Genomic DNA, 17,704 nt, shown 5'->3' with positions numbered 1-17,704 from the left:
GGCAACTCTTGGTGGTTTTTCCCTCAATACCTAAACTACTTGTTTTTTTGTTGCTAGTTGATCCGTGTCGCCGGGTCGAGCATGCATCGTTCTATTTATTCATATTTGGGCAAATTTTTTTGGAGCTTCGGTCACGCTGTGATTCTAAAGTGACCGTCAGGTCAAACCCTCGGTGATAAGGGAACCTGCGAGTGCGCGTACGACTATGTTTCTTTCTTTGTATCATTTTGAAGTAGGCCACGGGTTTCACCCCCTGTGCGTGTGTCGTGCCTTCTCTGTATTCGGCTCGCACACACGCGAGTGCATATCCGCGAAATACATACGTGTGTTAGTGTATATCTTGACATTGGTATGTAACAATATCATGTTCACAATTTAAAAAAAGACATAGAATATGCAAAATAAAATACTCATACTCTAGAATGAAAGAAAAATTAGATATATGTGAATTATACAAGTTATATTAAAATATTATTGCTAACAAAGCGCATTTCAGGGTCATTTATTATAATAGAAATGAAATTATTTTCATTTTTTTTTGGTAGAATCATTTAAAAGCTACAAACAATAATGCTATGAAATCCATCAGATTTGTTCAATTTAATAGAAAAAAAATATAAAAGACATAATTAATTAACAAATGCACACAAACGAAAAAAGATGCCTTCGCTCTATAATTAACAGAGGTTGATAAATCATCGCAAGATGTTTTCAGCTCTGGTTTTCATTGTCACTTTGGCAATAAAAAGGTAAGGAAAATATATATCGCGATTATTAAGGAAAAAAGGGTGTGTAATTATCCAGTAATCGTTGAGTATAATAAATATCGGCTCTCGATATAGGCTTGTCCTGTGAGAAGTATCATTGTTGGTATAGAACTCAATATTTAGAATTTAATAAGGGTTCGCGTTCTACAGCCGGCAACATAAAAAGTAGAGTTTTTAACTAACAATTAGCCTTGAGCTAGTGTATAAAAAATCAAAAACCTGAAAATTTAATTTTGATCCACTCAGTCGTTTACTTTTACGTGACGATTGACATTAAAGCAGTGATATAAGACATTGTCAAGCGTATAATCTGAAAAAATTCAAACGTTAAGTCGATAAAAAAAACAAAGAACAAATATTGTCAAAAAAAAAGTCTGACCAAGAGAGAAGCATTGAAAATCTGTAATACTTTATAAGAATTGACAATCATAATAGATAATTGAGATGGAAATATTTAAGCACATTTAAAATATCAACTCTCAAAAGTACATAAAATGTAACTTGTCTGACAATTTTTTTTATCAATCATGCAGCTGGCTGATTTTTCACAAAGATTTACTACTGTATATTAACATATTTGATTAACTTTAACTTACATTAGTGTATGTGTATATCATTGTATTGTATTTCAAGGAATTTGGAGCTCAATAAAAGAGAATGAAAGACTGATATATAAAAAATATTTCATTTTTTAGTAAACTTGACAGCATCAGCTATAAGAAAAAGATGAAGACATTCAATTTTCGTGTTGATTTATTTAACGAGTGAATAATTATGATATATTTATAAAATGATATAGTTAATATAAAAATTGCTCATTAATACTAAGAACACTCATTCAGCAGATACGACATTTTCATTCATCGATCGATACGTATTTCAGCTAGACTTGCACTCGAAAGTAAATAAAATTATGCTTTTACAATTACATCATGATACGCTCGCGAGCAATCGTACATTTTTCTCTGTAAGTACAAACAGATATGACAATACATGTATACGGAATTTACATCGAGTATGAAACGTCTTTGCAACAGCCGCACAAACATTCATCAAATCTTCATTCGCTAGGCGGCTGATGAGTCTGGTCAATTCATAAGTCTAATATAGATAGTCAAAAGATAGGCGTGGGGATAACTCCTCTACCACCACTACTTCTTCAAGAATGCTACGTTCGAATTACTTTCTCACGTGCTCTCTCCTATAAATAGATCGTATAGTGAAGTTCATCGACAGTACACATTCGGAGTCTGCCGATTAAAGAGCTCGAAAGATAGCACCCTCTCGCAATTAAACGTAAAAAATATTTCATATTACAAGTGTCTGTGTGTGAATGCTAGTGCGTGAAACAATGTTACATTCAGGGCAGATTTACTTTTATAAACGCTCGCAATTGGAGTATTTACGATCAAAAATGTACGATTGGCAAATCGAAGACGAGCGACGGGATTTTTTCCACGAGGCTTGTATCATAATCGAAGGTTGGCATAGTGAACTTCCAGATCTCAGAGATATTTTTCAAGCCGAAGAAATTGAATGGCTACTAATAGAGTCTCAGAAGCCCAATGCCTATAGTTACACATTGGACTCACAAGAATTCACCGCATTTGTGGCCAGGACCGGTTACAAGGATGAGATCAAAGTTTATAAAGACGGCAAGTTATCGTTGCGTCGCACCACACCACTGCATCATGCAGTGAGACACAAGCGCAATTTGTTTGTTAAGGACCTTTTTAAAATTTATACCAGGTTTGACTTGAACTACACCGATGAATTTGGTTTGACACATTTTCACGTGGCTTGTATGTGGGACTTATCTGGAATAGCTGTAAAGAAGTTTCTCGAACACGGACAAGATCCCAATTTCTTTCTTCAAAAAGAAATCGATCCTCCTCTGCACATGGCTCTAGCCTATCGCAACAAGAGAGCGATCGAATTGCTTCTGGCAAATGGTGCTAATCCTAATTTGTCCAACAGCGATGGATCTACTCCGCTGCACATTCTTTGTCAGAGGGACGATTATTTTGAAGATGGTGAATTGGTGCATTTATTGTTCGATATCTGCGAAAACATCCAGCAGACGGTGCAAGTCGATGCCCAGGACAGTAAAGGCCGGACCCCGCTGCAATTAGCTGTATCAAATCTTTTGCCAACTATGGTTGATATACTTTTGGATCACGGTGCTGATTTGTCTAGCTTCGCTTTCCCTACTGAGTTGGGCGAGATATTTAATCCAGATTATTATAATTGTAAAATGAAACTCGCATGTGGTGTCGTACACGTCGTCGAGATCCTTGAGAGAAGAGGGTACGAGCTGACCCAAAGCGACGCTTTAACGGTCATGGAATTTTTCGATAAACACAGATTGTTTGGGAACCTGAAGAAACTCGAAAAATATTTGTGTACCGATCAAGATTTCGTGAGAAGAGCGAAAAATATAAAACTATTTCTGATTAAAGATTGTGAGAAGAAATCGCTGTACGACTTGCTCCAGTCACCACCTAAAGAGGCAGCAAAACTAATACTAACTTATAGTAACTACTTCACGGTCGCGCGATTATCTACCGCGATGCTCTACGAATTTGAAGAAGCTAATTGCTCTTTGTATCTGTGTGAGATATTGTCCAGAAGGTTTTTCCTTAGCTGGGCACTGGATTCATTTTGCCAACTGATACACTATCGGCTACCAGTTGAGATGTGTGAACTGATCATCAACCGACTAGCGAATAAAGATTTGATGAATATTTGTGTCGCTGTTGCAGAACCTAGTTACAATGAAAATAAAAAACGAAAAACACATGTAATAAAATGTAGCAATCGAAGATCTAAGAGGGCTAAAAAAGCTCCAGAATGGCTGCAAATTCGATGGTAAAGATTATGTATGAAGAAGAAGCAGAAAAGTAATGATTTGCTTAGCAAAAAGTATGTCTTAATGTCTAATGTTATTTGTTTTTGAAGATTTTCGACATCATTCAAATAAATAAATTCAAAAATGAGCATTGATTTTTCTATCGATAGCTCACAACTAAAATATCTCAAATTGTGTCTTCATCGCCATGTATATCGAAATCAAATTCGTTTGTACATTTTATACGTAAAAAACATAAAAATAAAAATAAAAAAATATTTAAAAAAAGGTGAACTGAATTTTTCTTGCAAATAATTGTCCATTTCCACATTTGTAGCGTAAAAATCTTGGTAAATATTTTCTTAGGATTCATATTTTTGGTTTAAAACCAGAGCTGAAAACATCTTGCGATGATTTATCAACCTCTGTTAATTATAGAGCGAAGGCATCTTTTTTCGTTTGTGTGCATTTGTTAATTAATTATGTCTTTTACAGTTTTTTTCTATTAAATTGAACAAATCTGATGGATTTCATAGCATTTTTGTTTGTAGCTTTTAAATGATTCTACAAAAAAAATGAAAATAATTTCATTTCTATTATAATAAATGACCCTGAAATGCGCTTTGTTAGCAATAATATTTTAATGTAACTTGTATAATTCACATATATCTAATTTTTCTTTCATTCTAGAGTATGAGTATTTTATTTTGCATATTCTATGTCTTTTTTTAAATTCTGAACATTATATTGTTACATACCAATGTCAAGATATACACTAAGCTACGCGAGGCTGGTATAGGCATACGACAGCGCACACAGGCCCAATGGTCGCGTGAATGTATGTGTGAGTGTAAGCGGCCAACGCACACCGGCCCGTTAGATCAGGCCTGCACACGTATGTATTTCGCGGATATGCACTCGCGTGTGTGCGAGCCGAATACAGAGAAGGTGCGACACACGCACAGGGGGTGAAACCCGTGGCCTACTTCAAAATGATACAAAGAAAGAAACATAGTCGTACGCGCACTCGCAGGTTCCCTTATCACCGAGGGTTTGACCTGACGGTCACTTTAGAATCACAGCGTGACCGAAGCTCCGAAAAAATTTGCCCAAATATGGATAAATAGAACGATGCATGCTCGACCCGGCGACACGGATCAACTAGCAACAAAAAAACAAGTAGTTTAGGTATTGAGGGAAAAACCACCAAGAGTTGCCCCCGCCGAAAAGATGCATGATTAAATTAGTATATAACGAGCATAAAAATTAGGCCTCTGGGCAGATCATTCTTTACAGTCGAGAACGGCGAAGCTCTGTGCACGACCGATCGAAATATTGAACACCGAAGTATTGCAATAGAGACTCCGAGAGACGTGGATGACATTTAAGTGATTGTAAGTGTACTAATGCCTGCAGGATGTAGCGACGACTAAGCGTATTAGCGATTTTCTTCAATATACAATGTTATTATTCAATTTATGTATATGTTTCACACTGAATAGATAAATAAATAAATTTTAATATTATTTTTCCGCGCCTATTTTTTCATTTTCATAAATAAAGCCCCACGTGGGGGGCGCCTACTTTATTTTCCGAGAATCATTTACATATCACCACTCTATTCAAGTAAATCCCATCAATCATCACATTTGATTCGGATATAAAGCATATTGTAAGCTCATCATTTACATATTGATGAAGAAACACATTTTTCGACTTTTTTTCTTTACACTCAGGCACGTTTATCATCGCCGATTCATCATGCATTTAAGGGCATTTTCAAATTGGAAAAAAGATGATTCTTCTAAACAGTTACTTTTTTGATAGAATAGAACAACGTGTTTTAATGAAACTTTCGTTACCGGAAGTCGTTGTGCTGTGTACAATATCGAAATTTCAAGTCAATAATCTACACGTGTTACTGCTGAAGATCAACTGGAATAGAAGTATGTACTCTTGAAGAGCACATTGAAAAATGAAAATCCTGAAAAATTTCATCCCTCTAGATCCAGTCCTCGTGAATCTACACGAGTTCAAATTTGGAATTTCATTTTTCAAATTTTAATCTACTTCCCAAAAGGGAATATGAAAAAATGGCTGAAATATAATTTTTGATGTAAAATTTAATGATGAACATTTTCAGATTTTTCATTTTTTAATGTACTTTACTTTTTTTCAATTCACTTTTTTTTTAACTACGTGATGTAGCACATGTGATAATATTGAAAAATTGAATACTTACAAGATTTACCATCCGCGGATAAGTATTGTGACATTTCAACGCATTGTATACATACGAAATTCGCGCGTGGTGGCGCAGTTGCAGTTTGTTGTTGACTTGACGTACGTCAGTGTACTACATCGGCGAATGCCAACAGGTTTTTTTGCAATCGTGATTCGCAACACACGTATAAATATTCACACACACACACGATACATTGAAACTACATTTGTCGAGCAAAAAACCTCGTACGTTTAACGAACGTATATCAGTTGAGACGATAGCCCATATAATACATCGATAAAATAAAACGTCAGTTCTGTGCGCCTGCCGCACTGAATCGCAAACGCGAGAGCGCTCGGATCAACAAGTCTGCATAGCAGCGATTTCGACGTCGTCGTATTTCTGCAATATCACTCACTCGCTCTCTTTCTATCTCTCCGTCTTTTGACAATCGACTCTCGCACGTCGAGCGGACGGCGAAACAGTTCGAGATTTTTTCCGAGTAACTTTTCACCCAGTGTTTCCGAATTTTTTCTCACTGCTGTTATAAAGAAGACTTGTTATTGTTGTTGTTGTTGTTATTGTTGTTCAGAATGGCTGATGAATTGAGATTCGATGGCCGGGTCGTTGTTGTTACCGGAGCTGGGGCAGGTATTTATCGACGGTTAACGCACTTTCTATTAAGGACCAATTGCATTTTTTTGTTTATGTTTTCACAGGACTCGGAAGAGCTTATGCACTTTTATTCGGATCGCGAGGAGCGAGCGTCGTTGTCAATGACTTAGGCGGTGGCAGACACGGCGATGGTAGCAGTACCAAAGTCGCAGATACCGTTGTCGATGAAATACGCAGAGCAGGTAATAAATTATATCTTTGACAGGACTCTGTGTGTATTTCACGTATAGATGCTGATGCACTTTTTTGAAGTATAGGTGGCAAAGCCGTAGCCAATTATGACAATGTTTTGGATGGTGACAAAATCATTCAAACTGCTCTGGATGCCTTTGGACGTATTGACATTGTGATAAATAATGCCGGTATCTTGAGGGACAAATCTTTCCAGAAAATGACAGAAACAGATTGGGGTATAAATCAATGAAAACCTTTGACATAGATGAAAATTATGAAACTTTGTTATTAATTGCAAATCCACTGGTTTACAGATTTAATTCATGACGTTCACTTGAAAGGAGCAATGCGCGTGACAAGAGCTGCTTGGCCACATTTGAAAAAACAAGGATACGGCAGAATCATCATGACATCTAGCAACAGTGGTCTTTATGGTAATTTTGGCCAACCCAATTACAGTGCAGCTAAAATGGGTCTTGTTGGATTAGCAAGTACTTTGGCTCTTGAAGGAGTGAAAAGTAATGTTTTGACAAATGTAATAGTCCCAACTGCTGGTTCAAGATTAACAGAAGACATTGTGCCTCCAGGTAGAAATGCAATTTTTGATATTGTTATACCAAATTATAAGACTCCTAATACTAAAAATTTTCTGTATATAGACTTTTTTGAACAATTAAAACCTGAATTTATTGCTCCCACTGTAATGTGGTTGTGTCATGAAGATTGTTCTGAAAATGGTTCAATCATAGAGTCTGCTATTGGATGGACTGGAAAATGTAAGTAAAAATGGCTTTTTCATCATTTTTAAAATGCTAATTCAATCATTGGCATTTATAGGTCGCCTTTATAGATCAAACGGAATGATGCTTAGAAAAAATTTAAATGATATGGTAACACCTGAAGATGTCAGAAACAATTGGGATGCTATTACAAGCATGTCTGGTGCAAAGGCTTACGATTCAATTCAAGTAGGTCTATATGCTATTATATATATGCAATTTTTTCAAATAATATTGTAAAATTATATTTTAAAGGAAGTTACTGGTGAAATTATGACTACACTTGAAAATTTAAAATCAGCCAGCTCATCTGTGTCAAACAAAGTAAGTTTTTAATCTAAAACAGGAATCTAAATTACACACCTAAACAGAGACAAAACTATTAATCTATTTTATTTACATTTTAGGAGCTTGTTCTGCACACGAATTACACTATTCGTGATTCTATTCTTTATGCTTTGGGTGGTGAGCATCTTTCTGGTGATTTATTTACAGCTCTGCAAATAGAATTTTTATTTGAATTATACTTTTAGTGGGTGCCACTAGGCGAGAACCTAGTGATATGCAATATTTATATGAAAATCATGAGAATTTCTCACTGGTGCCAACATTTTATGTAACTTTTGGACCAATTGGTTGTATGACTTCTTCTCTTCTCCAAGATGGACTTCCTGATTTACAATTAGATCCTACACGAGTAAGTTTTCAAGTTCTAATCTTCTTTTATTTTAGAATATAATTAACAAATGCATAATTTCTTCTAAAGATTTTGCATGGAGAGCAGTATTTAGAAATTCATAAGCCTATGCCTACAGAAGCTAAAGTGGAAAGTAGATTCACAATACAAGATGTTATGGACAAAGGAAAAGGAGCTGTGATACTTGTGAAATGTAGATATTATTATATTCATTCCAATTCTATTAGTAATGAGCAATTTTTAACTATAATTCTTCCTTAGATGAAACTTTTGATGTAGAAACTGGAGAAAAGCTTGCAACGAACCAAATGTCAGCATTTGCAGTAGGAGCTGGAGGCTTTGGAGGTCCAAGAAACTCGCCTCATGTTATACCTTGCATAGATGCACCAAAAAAGAAACCATGTGCCTCTGTTACACAGAAAACAAATTCTGATCAGGTAAGTTATTAAAAATTTCTTCCTTGAAATGATCAAGCATTGATAATTTATTTCCAAATAATTTTGATTTAGGCTGCCTTATATAGACTAAGCGGTGATTACAATCCACTGCACATGGACGATAATATGGCTATTATGTCCGGCTACAAAGAACCAATTTTACACGGTCTATGCTCGCTAGGATTTTCAGCTAGACATGTTTTGCAAACTTTCGCAGATGGAAATCCAAATGCGTTAAAAGCATTAAAGGTAAGACTTTGATCTCAACATTATCTTATGAAAAACATTCTTCCAAAGCTAACTATCATAGAAGCTTAATTTGTTATTGTACATTACTTATCATTCAATAGATTTTTATCTCTTCATTTTAAAATCAGTATCGTTAGTACCATCCCTACGCTTTTGAATTATCTATTTGCATTGTTTTGTTCATTATCAAAATTGATCATTGTCCTATCAACATTAATCGCAAGATAAATAAAATGCATCGAAACAAACAAAAAAATAAAACATTAAGGGGGACTTGAGAAATCGAATTTAATAATCAAACTTGTGGCGCTGATAAGTGCCGATCAATCAGTCGCAAAATGCACAAACGTCGCGATTATATAAGCGTGACATTCGCCTGTGACCCCGTCGTTTGAGATTTTATATATGCAGATATTTTTTTGTTGCCCTCCTCGCACGAGCGCAACATTGCAATTCGCCGCGCTGACATTTTATTATTATTCTCGCTGCGAATTATCTGCGCGCGCGCAATAAGATCGCGTGCTCGCGCGTCTGTGTGTGTACAACATAGTTTTGCACGCGCGGAGGAGGAGAAAGACTCTAGAATCTGCCAATGTACACATAGGCGTGAATAAGCGATTCCTCATAACCTGGATAATAGCTCGACTAATAGAATTTTGCACGCGTTGTAACACACATCGATATACATCGGTCGGCTGTACTCGCGAGCACGCAGTGTGTGTCGTGGTGGTGTCGCTCGACGGTACGACTCTTCGTTCCAAAAACCTTTTCGGGTAAGACGAGGTATCATTAATTTATTTTATACATGAGAAAGAACAAAAGACGGTCTGCTCGTGTAGCGCACTACTCGTCGATCGTTGAATTATTCATCGATCGTTTTACGTTCGACTTCGTTTCTTGTGCATTACAATAATTAATTCATCTCGTGTATAATGTGTGTATATAGGTACGATTCGCTGCGCCCGTGAAGCCGGGAGAGACACTGCGAACCGATATGTGGCGCAACGGCAACAGGATTCACTTTCAAACGACCGTGCTGGAGAACAATTCGAACGTCATTACGGGCGCCTACATGGATCTGCACGAAGCCAAGAGTCCGGCCAGCATGAGCCGCAACCTGTGCTCGACCCAGAACTGCGAGAGCGACGGCGTCTTCGGCCAGATGGCCGACTACTGCAAGAGCCACCCGGAGCAAGTGAAGAAGATCAACGGAGTGTTTCATTACATCATCACGCAGAACGGCAAACCGGTATCCGAGTGGAGTGAGTACACACACACATATGCATTCACATACACGACTGTTTCGACGTCGTTGTTGCGACATTGAACGAATATCGCTTTCTGTGTATTTTCATACAGCCTTGGACTTGAAGAAAGGAGTCGTGTGCCGAGGCAAACCCGAGGGTAAGATCGACACGACCCTGACCATCGACGACAAAGACATGGTGCTGATGGCCCTCGGCAAGATCAATCCCCAGCTGGCTTTCATGAAGGGAAAGCTGAAGATCAAGGGCAACATCATGCTCACCCAGAAACTGAAGAGTCTGATCGACGCCAACAAGCCGAAATTGTAAATGTGTTTTGTATCCGATAGGGCAAACTCTTTTATATTTATTTTTTTTTGTCATGTTGTATACATATTTTTTTGTTACTTCTATGTTGTTATACCAGTGGTAATCATTCCTCTCTCTCTCTAAATGTATAGTATTAGTTATTGCGCTGGGGGTATATGGAATTTTTTTTTTTTGGGACGAACGGGGTTTATATGTATGTGAACGTGTATATTCGATCGAATTTTTTGACACTGAAATGAAATTACACGTTGCATTTGTTTACTATAAATCATTGTTCTCGCCTTCATTGAAACACCCAAATAACCTGCGAACGTCATCAATCATTTTTTCGATGACATTTAATGATGATCGATCGTAGTGAAATGATGCTGCTATTACGCAACACATATAGAAAAGAAAGGGGATAATTGGAAGAGATCATTGACCATTCTGTAACCATAATTAAAATTCATTATTTTTGACGGATGCACTCAGGAATAAATCAGCACGTGCTTAAGACATTTAAAGGCTACTGTAACGAAGTGAAGGTCACTTTACCGACCCTTTTTAATCGAGTCATTGTAATTCCAATAAAATATCATTAATTCATGACCGGTCAAGTGTATATAATGCGGTAATCGAGTAAAGAATTGATTATATAATATTGGGCCACTCTTTAAAATTACATGGATGGATCCTCTGGATTAAAAAATTATCATTTTCCCACAAACGATCTATTTCACTTTCTAAAATGAATTTCTCAGCAAGCAATTATAGGATCATACCTTTTTCGTTTTTCACGTTCATTTATAATTCGAATAATAAATTCTTTCGTAAAGTTAGGGCTATTTATGTACGAATCGAGCAACGATAATGTCGGTAAAATTTCTACCGTACCGGCACTGATTTAAGTCATGACCTCTCGCGATAAGTAACCGATCAAGGCAATTAAGAATCAACTGTTGTTACAACATTCGTAACTGCAGCCGGACAAAAGATTTTTTTATTTTTCCGCGGCTATTTTTTCATTTTCATAAATAAAACCCCACATGGTGGAGCCTATTTCATTTTCCGAGAATTAGTCACACCTCACTGCGCTGTTAAAGTATTCCGAGTCCTTTTTCGAGAAAACATGTGCATTCCATCAATCGTGACATTTGATTCAGATATAAAGCATAATTTACATATCGATGGGAAAAACCCCGTGTCCCAACTCTTGTTCCATACACTCGGGCACGTTTATCATCGTAGATTCATTTTTGATGATTCATGCATTAAAGGGCACTTTGAAATTGAAAAATAAGATGATTCTTCAGAGTTATTTTTTTTGATAGAATGGAACAACGTGTTTTGATGAAACTTTTTACACGTATACTCTAACAACTTTTTTAGCTACCGGTTTTTTTCAAGACGATACATCTACACGTGTTAATGCGGAAAATCAACTGAAATAAAAAAAAAAAAGGATCGAAATGAATAACTTCAACAATAAGGTAGATATGCCTGTTACCGACCACCCTCCAGATTTCGGCCACCCAAGGATATTATTTAAACCAACAGAAATATATATATATCAAATTTTGACGTAATAAAATATTTTTTTAATTCTCTAAATATTATACTTTCAGAGAAAATTTATAGCTACCTACCCTAGGAAATTATTAAATCTGTTTCGTAGCTCAATTTTTAATTCTGACTTGGTCGATAATTGGACGATTCGATAAAATTGCCCATCCAGTTTTCGACCACCTGTAATAATTCTAAATAATTTTTATTCAAACGTTTTTTATTCAATTTGAAGCTCATCAGTAGGTTTCTCATGTACTTTTAGACACGTATGTCCATTTATGATGCTTTCAGAGCTCGAAAATAAAAATTTAACCGAGTTCCAACTTCAGGGTCATTGGCGGCTCAGTGAGGTGGTCGAAAACCGGACGATTCGCATTTTTTGGCTTCATCCATTTTTTTAGAAGTATCATCAGCTTTTTTGGTCAAGTGTACGTACTTATTCGAAAGGTTACTTTTTTTCTATCAAAAGGTATCTTTTTAGAAACATTTTAGATACGCAAGCTCTGTAAATGAGCATAGAACGATTTTTTTTTAACTGTCCGAAAACTGGCGCATTCACCCTATTATGTCAATCGTGTGCAGTAGCATCGTTCAAACGTTGTTTCGAGAAAACAATTGCAGCACGACAACACGGGGTCGCCAAAAAACTAGAAAAATTGTCTTCCAATACCGGCAAAAGGCCAATTAAGTGTATATTTTTAAAGCGTATCATCGAGACGTGTCTTTTCAATTGCATTCAATTAAAATCAAGAAGGTGTAAAGTCCGCTTAAATTAATCAAGGTCGATTATTAATAATTACGCCGCATCCTATTTATACAATAAACACGTACTTATGCGTCGTTTATTATTGAATTCGTCGAATCGACGAGTTTTTCACACCAGTTCGAAAATCTCGAAGCTTCCATTCGGGCCTTCCATTCACTTCATCGATGTCCATTGTTTCACGAAAGAAAAAATTTAAAACACGCTTACGCAGGGTAATGATTGATTCTCATTGTCGTTCCATCGGGGTAAGTCATTAGCTCGAGGTGCTAACGAATTTACCGCACGTTTTTCTTCCGAACATAACCTTTTGTATTTATTATATTAAAAAAAAGAGAATGTACTAATCGACGTTTCCGGTTTCAGTTTCTGATCGTCATTTTTCATCCAGCACGTGCTGCTCTCACACCTGCTCACGGCAATTTCTTCTCATGCTCATTCTTATAATACGTCTTGCTCGCTCGCTTATAATCAAGTATAAACGAAATGTTATACGCAAAGTACATCGTTTCGATGATCTTTTCTTTTTTTTTTCTTCGGTGTTCGATTGGAGAACGTTAATAGCCTTAAACGCATATATGCATTCACTCGTGTGTGTGCCTGTATCCTTACATACATGGCTCTATAAACGTTGTATTATTGAACGCGCATACAGAGTACAGAGAGGGACGACATTTGCATTCGCAGTATATACTACCTACACACGCACACGCACACAATCGATATTATCGAATTTCTCCTACCCTCTTTATATCACGGTACACATTGCAACGTCTCGCCGTGAATGGACGACGTCTCTGTGCTTGCTGCTGTTGCGCAGCGCCACACAGAGACTTCGGCGGCGTTCGATGCCGTATTATTAAGTGACAGAGAGAGAGAGGAGTGCGTCGAAGTCGTCGCGGGCGGGCCTCCACGACTCCGCCTTTTTCTCTCTTACATATACACAGTGCACACATACAGCAGTTATACAGCCCAGAGTCTCCTCTCTCTCTCTCCCCCACTCCCGTACGACCAATACCAGTACCGCCGCCGCCACCGCGCGTGTAAACTCGTACTACTACAGTAATCCCTGGCCGTCGCTGCCTGGAAGCATTCAGTCGTCGATCGCACGCGATCCGTGTAGCACACACCGTAATAAGAGTATATTACTACGAGATACACACACACAGGCAGTTCAACTCGCGTGCCACACTCGTGTGTCTTTTATTTTAATTTCGTTGTAACGATTCGCCGAAGCGGCGTGTTACGAGCGCCCAGCATCGTCGAGTTCAGTGCGTGATATTGTTGTTTTTTTGTTTGTTTTTCGTCCTCGTCGTGTTCGACTTCGACGGACGAGATTCGTTCGCATATATTGTTGTTACCTCGTGAAGAGAGACATGATACACGCGTGAATATATTACATAATATATAAACAAGCTCTCTATCTGTGCTACACACTCGAAGAACGAGAACGATCAACGAGAGTCGCACAATATAATACAATAACTCAGTGTCGTGTGCGTGTGACCACGAGAAAAAAAAATTAGAAATCATGATGGGTCCGATCGGTCAGCAGTCGCAGCAGCAGCAGCAGCAGCAGCAGCAAGAACTCACCAGCCCAACGACGCCCAACGCCTCGACGAGTCTGAATCTCTTCAGCAACGCGGCGGAGCTGCAGCATCGCATGGACCTGATGGCGGCGGCCAATGCCGCGCATCACGCTCTGCCGAGCTATCACCATCATCCGGGATTTCATCAGCAGTCGTCGTCGCCCTCGCCGACGAGTAGCAGCTACCATCAACAGCAACAACAACAGCTGCAGCTTCAGCAGCAGCAGCAGCAGCAGCAACAGCAGCAGCAGCAACAACAGCAGCAACAGCAACAACAGCAACAGCAACAACAGCAACAGCAACAGCTTCAACAGCAGCACCATCAGTTTCAGCTTCATCAGGCGGCTGTAGCCGCTGCCGCCGCCGCTCACGCTGCTCAAGCTAGTCAATCGCCGAGTCCCGTTGCCAGTAGCGCTAACTCGGCCCTGGCCGCCGCCGCCGCAGCAGCAGCCGCCGCGGCTTCGTCGACACCCTCTTCTACGAGTGGTGGCGCCGCCGAGCCACACGTCAAGCGACCCATGAACGCCTTCATGGTCTGGTCGCGCATACAGCGCAAAAAGATCGCCGTGGACAACCCGAAGATGCACAACAGCGAGATCTCGAAGAAGCTCGGCCTCGAGTGGAAGCAGCTCAGCGCCGAGCAGAAGCAGCCCTTCATCGACGAGGCCAAGCGTCTGCGCAGCAATCACATGAAGGAGCACCCGGACTACAAGTACCGCCCCAGGCGCAAGGTCAAGAACCCCACCGCCGCTGCAGCCGCCGCTGCCGGCATGGCAGGACATCATCATCATCACGCCGCCGTGGCGCATCATTTCGGCTCGCCGTCCGCTGCGGGTCTCGTCGGCAAGCATCACGTGGTGGGTGGCGCGGGTGGCGGACACCATCATCATCAGGTCGCGGCGTCGCAGGCCGCCGCCGCGCCCTACCCGAGCTTCCCGCTGTCCTACATGGCGAATTTCAGCGCCGCCGCCGCCGCCACGAATCATCATCAGTTCGCCGCGGCCGCCGCGCATCACGCCTACACTCCGTTCGCGGCCGCGAACTACTTCAATCCCCAGCTCGAGCGCATGAGCCATCTGAGCAAGCTGGCCCAGCAGCAGGCCGCGGCCGCCCTGGCCGCGGACGCCAGCAACAACAACGCCGCCGCCGCGATGTTCAACAGCGTCTACTCGAGCCTCTATCCCACGGCCGCCGGCGGGCCGACCAATGTGCCACCACAGGTGACGCAAGCAGCCGCGGCGGCGGCAGCAGCCACGGGCCTCAATCATCATCTGAATCATCAGCTGCCGACGACGACGCAGCTGTCCTCCGTCTCGCCGTCGCATCATCTCAATCATCATCCGCTGAGCTCGATCTTCCCGGCCCATCCGCGCCCCATACACCCGGCCTTCGCCAGTCCCGGCATCGCCGCGAGCCCCGGAGCGGCGAGCAGCGTCGTTAGCGGCGGCGGTAGCGCGGGCAACGGCAGCATCGCCGCGCTGACGCCCGAGTCGTCGCCCTCGGTGTCTGCCTCGCCGCCCGGCACCACGACGACGCCCAACGGCAGCCAAGGCAGCAGCGTCGTCAGCCACTACGAGACCAATGCCGATCACCTGAGGCGCTCGCTGCAGACGATCTATTGAGTGCAGCAGGAGGAGGGTGAGGAGGGAATATAGACTGATCTAGAGCGTCGTTCCAAATAGTTGTATAAAAAAAAAATTATGTGTGCGTGGGTGGGTGTGTGTCTTGCGTGTTGAGAATGAATCTCATTGTACAAAAAAAAATTATTATTATTATTACGTAATAAGTCCTTGTTTTAATTATGATGAATAAATTGTAATTGTTTAGCCTGCTAAGTAGGGAACAAAGAAGAAGAAAGAAATTGTCATTGTACCGATAGAGCCCACTGCTCTTTTACTGATAATGTAGTAGATTCGCTGCGTCGTTGTAATAATAAGATACAATTATAAACTTGTAGAGATTATGAGAATTAAGGATTGTAGCATACTGAGTTCCTTTCGTCTGTGATTTTCTATTTTGTATTTTGTATGAATCCATAATACGCGAACTCAGAGTAACAACAGCAGCAGAAGCAGAAGCAGAAGCATCATTGTAAATTGTAAATTGTACATTGTACAGGTTTTTAGGTTTAATTGATGATTATAAAAAAAAAGAAAGAACCTAGCCATTATGTTTAAATCAATAAAATATATAAACTGGTTCAAACCCGAATTTTTCGATCAATGTTTTTTTTTCATTACGCCATCATCTTATCTTCTATAACTCTTGATATTTACAGGCAACTGAATTCTTCAAGTCAAAGAAATTTTAATTCATTCGCGAGATAGATCCCAAAAAATTATTAATACTCTCGCTAGGAAAAATTATCTAAAATGATTTCAATTCGGTCGCTCACGTTATCTAACTTACATAGAAATTTTGATGAGACGGATCGCAGCTAATTTTAAATGTTTAATGAAAATATAATCAATAAAAAGCAAATGATTCTCCAAAAAGAATATCCCATTTACATGAAGGACGAGGAAATACAGCGGATAATCACTAGCGTTGCGCATTAAATTTCAAGTTTGTATCAATGATTACGACTGAACGCGTGATCAGGTTTTAATTAATTAATTATTTTATTTAATTCATTTAATTAATTGAGCTTAATTAATTATTTTTCAATCATATCACATTTTTAAGAATAAAATCTCTGTACATATCACGATTAAACCTTTTCTTAATGAGATGAATTACGAAAGATAATACGATGTGTGTGATTAGTGCAACGATGCATTCGACGATTTTTTAATTGGATTTCGATTTTCTTAAATGATGAATTAAGAATTTTCTGCCACATAATTGCATATCTTTTTAATCGAATTTCATGGGGTTTTTTTATCACAAAATAATTAGTAGACGTAATGTTGTGTCATTATTGGTAAGTATGAAAATACACACCACGTATACATAAGAGATGTAACGGATACAATAAATATATTGGGAATCGAGAATGAAAAACAATATCAACGAAAGGCTTGATTTAAACATTTCATTTCATTTCGTAAAAGGATCATAATCGTCGAAATTAATTCATACGAATCGAACGACGCTGCACTTGCGAGACTCACTCACGGTTTAATCAAATTTTTCAAACCACCAGTCACATACACCCCCTACATACATTTACGAATCGAATCGCTCGCTATACGCACGCCGAAAAACCTTTCGTAGCGTAAAATTCGCGCATCGAACGTAACATACAAACGACGACGAGGAGGTTGAAAAGATAAATGATGGCTAAAAGTCATCGCCTGCGTATACGCTCACCTTGCACGCAGCACTCGGCATGAGCTCTCTCTGTCTCTCTCTACGAAAATCATAAATTAGCCACTCAT

The 17,704-nt window shown here is 39.4% G+C and overlaps 2 protein-coding genes across 2 annotated transcripts; both read left to right on the top strand.

Moving 5' to 3' along the window:
* The first annotated feature begins 5,988 nt into the window (after positions 1-5,988).
* Positions 5,989-10,692, top strand: LOC106659616 (peroxisomal multifunctional enzyme type 2-like). The gene is made up of 14 exons (XM_014382231.2): positions 5,989-6,490; positions 6,559-6,696; positions 6,772-6,924; positions 7,003-7,275; positions 7,348-7,464; positions 7,526-7,656; positions 7,723-7,791; positions 7,875-7,932; positions 8,001-8,164; positions 8,234-8,357; positions 8,426-8,601; positions 8,674-8,850; positions 9,797-10,112; positions 10,210-10,692. Exons 1-14 carry the CDS (start codon positions 6,433-6,435, stop codon positions 10,422-10,424), a joined length of 2,169 nt encoding a protein of 722 aa, XP_014237717.1. The 5' UTR covers positions 5,989-6,432; the 3' UTR covers positions 10,425-10,692.
* Positions 10,693-14,567: 3,875 nt separating this feature from the next.
* Positions 14,568-16,535, top strand: LOC106659499 (transcription factor SOX-21-like). Its single transcript, XM_023463363.1, has one exon. It carries the CDS (start codon positions 14,843-14,845, stop codon positions 15,944-15,946), a length of 1,104 nt encoding a protein of 367 aa, XP_023319131.1. The 5' UTR covers positions 14,568-14,842; the 3' UTR covers positions 15,947-16,535.
* The last annotated feature ends 1,169 nt before the right edge of the window (positions 16,536-17,704 follow it).

Source organism: Trichogramma pretiosum, unplaced genomic scaffold (genome assembly GCF_000599845.2).
Source record: "Trichogramma pretiosum strain Unisexual culture from Peru unplaced genomic scaffold, Tpre_2.0 scaffold39, whole genome shotgun sequence".
Lineage (NCBI taxonomy): Eukaryota > Metazoa > Arthropoda > Insecta > Hymenoptera > Trichogrammatidae > Trichogramma > Trichogramma pretiosum.
Note: the sequence above shows the minus strand (reverse complement) of the source record. Positions and strands in the feature narration are given on the sequence as shown.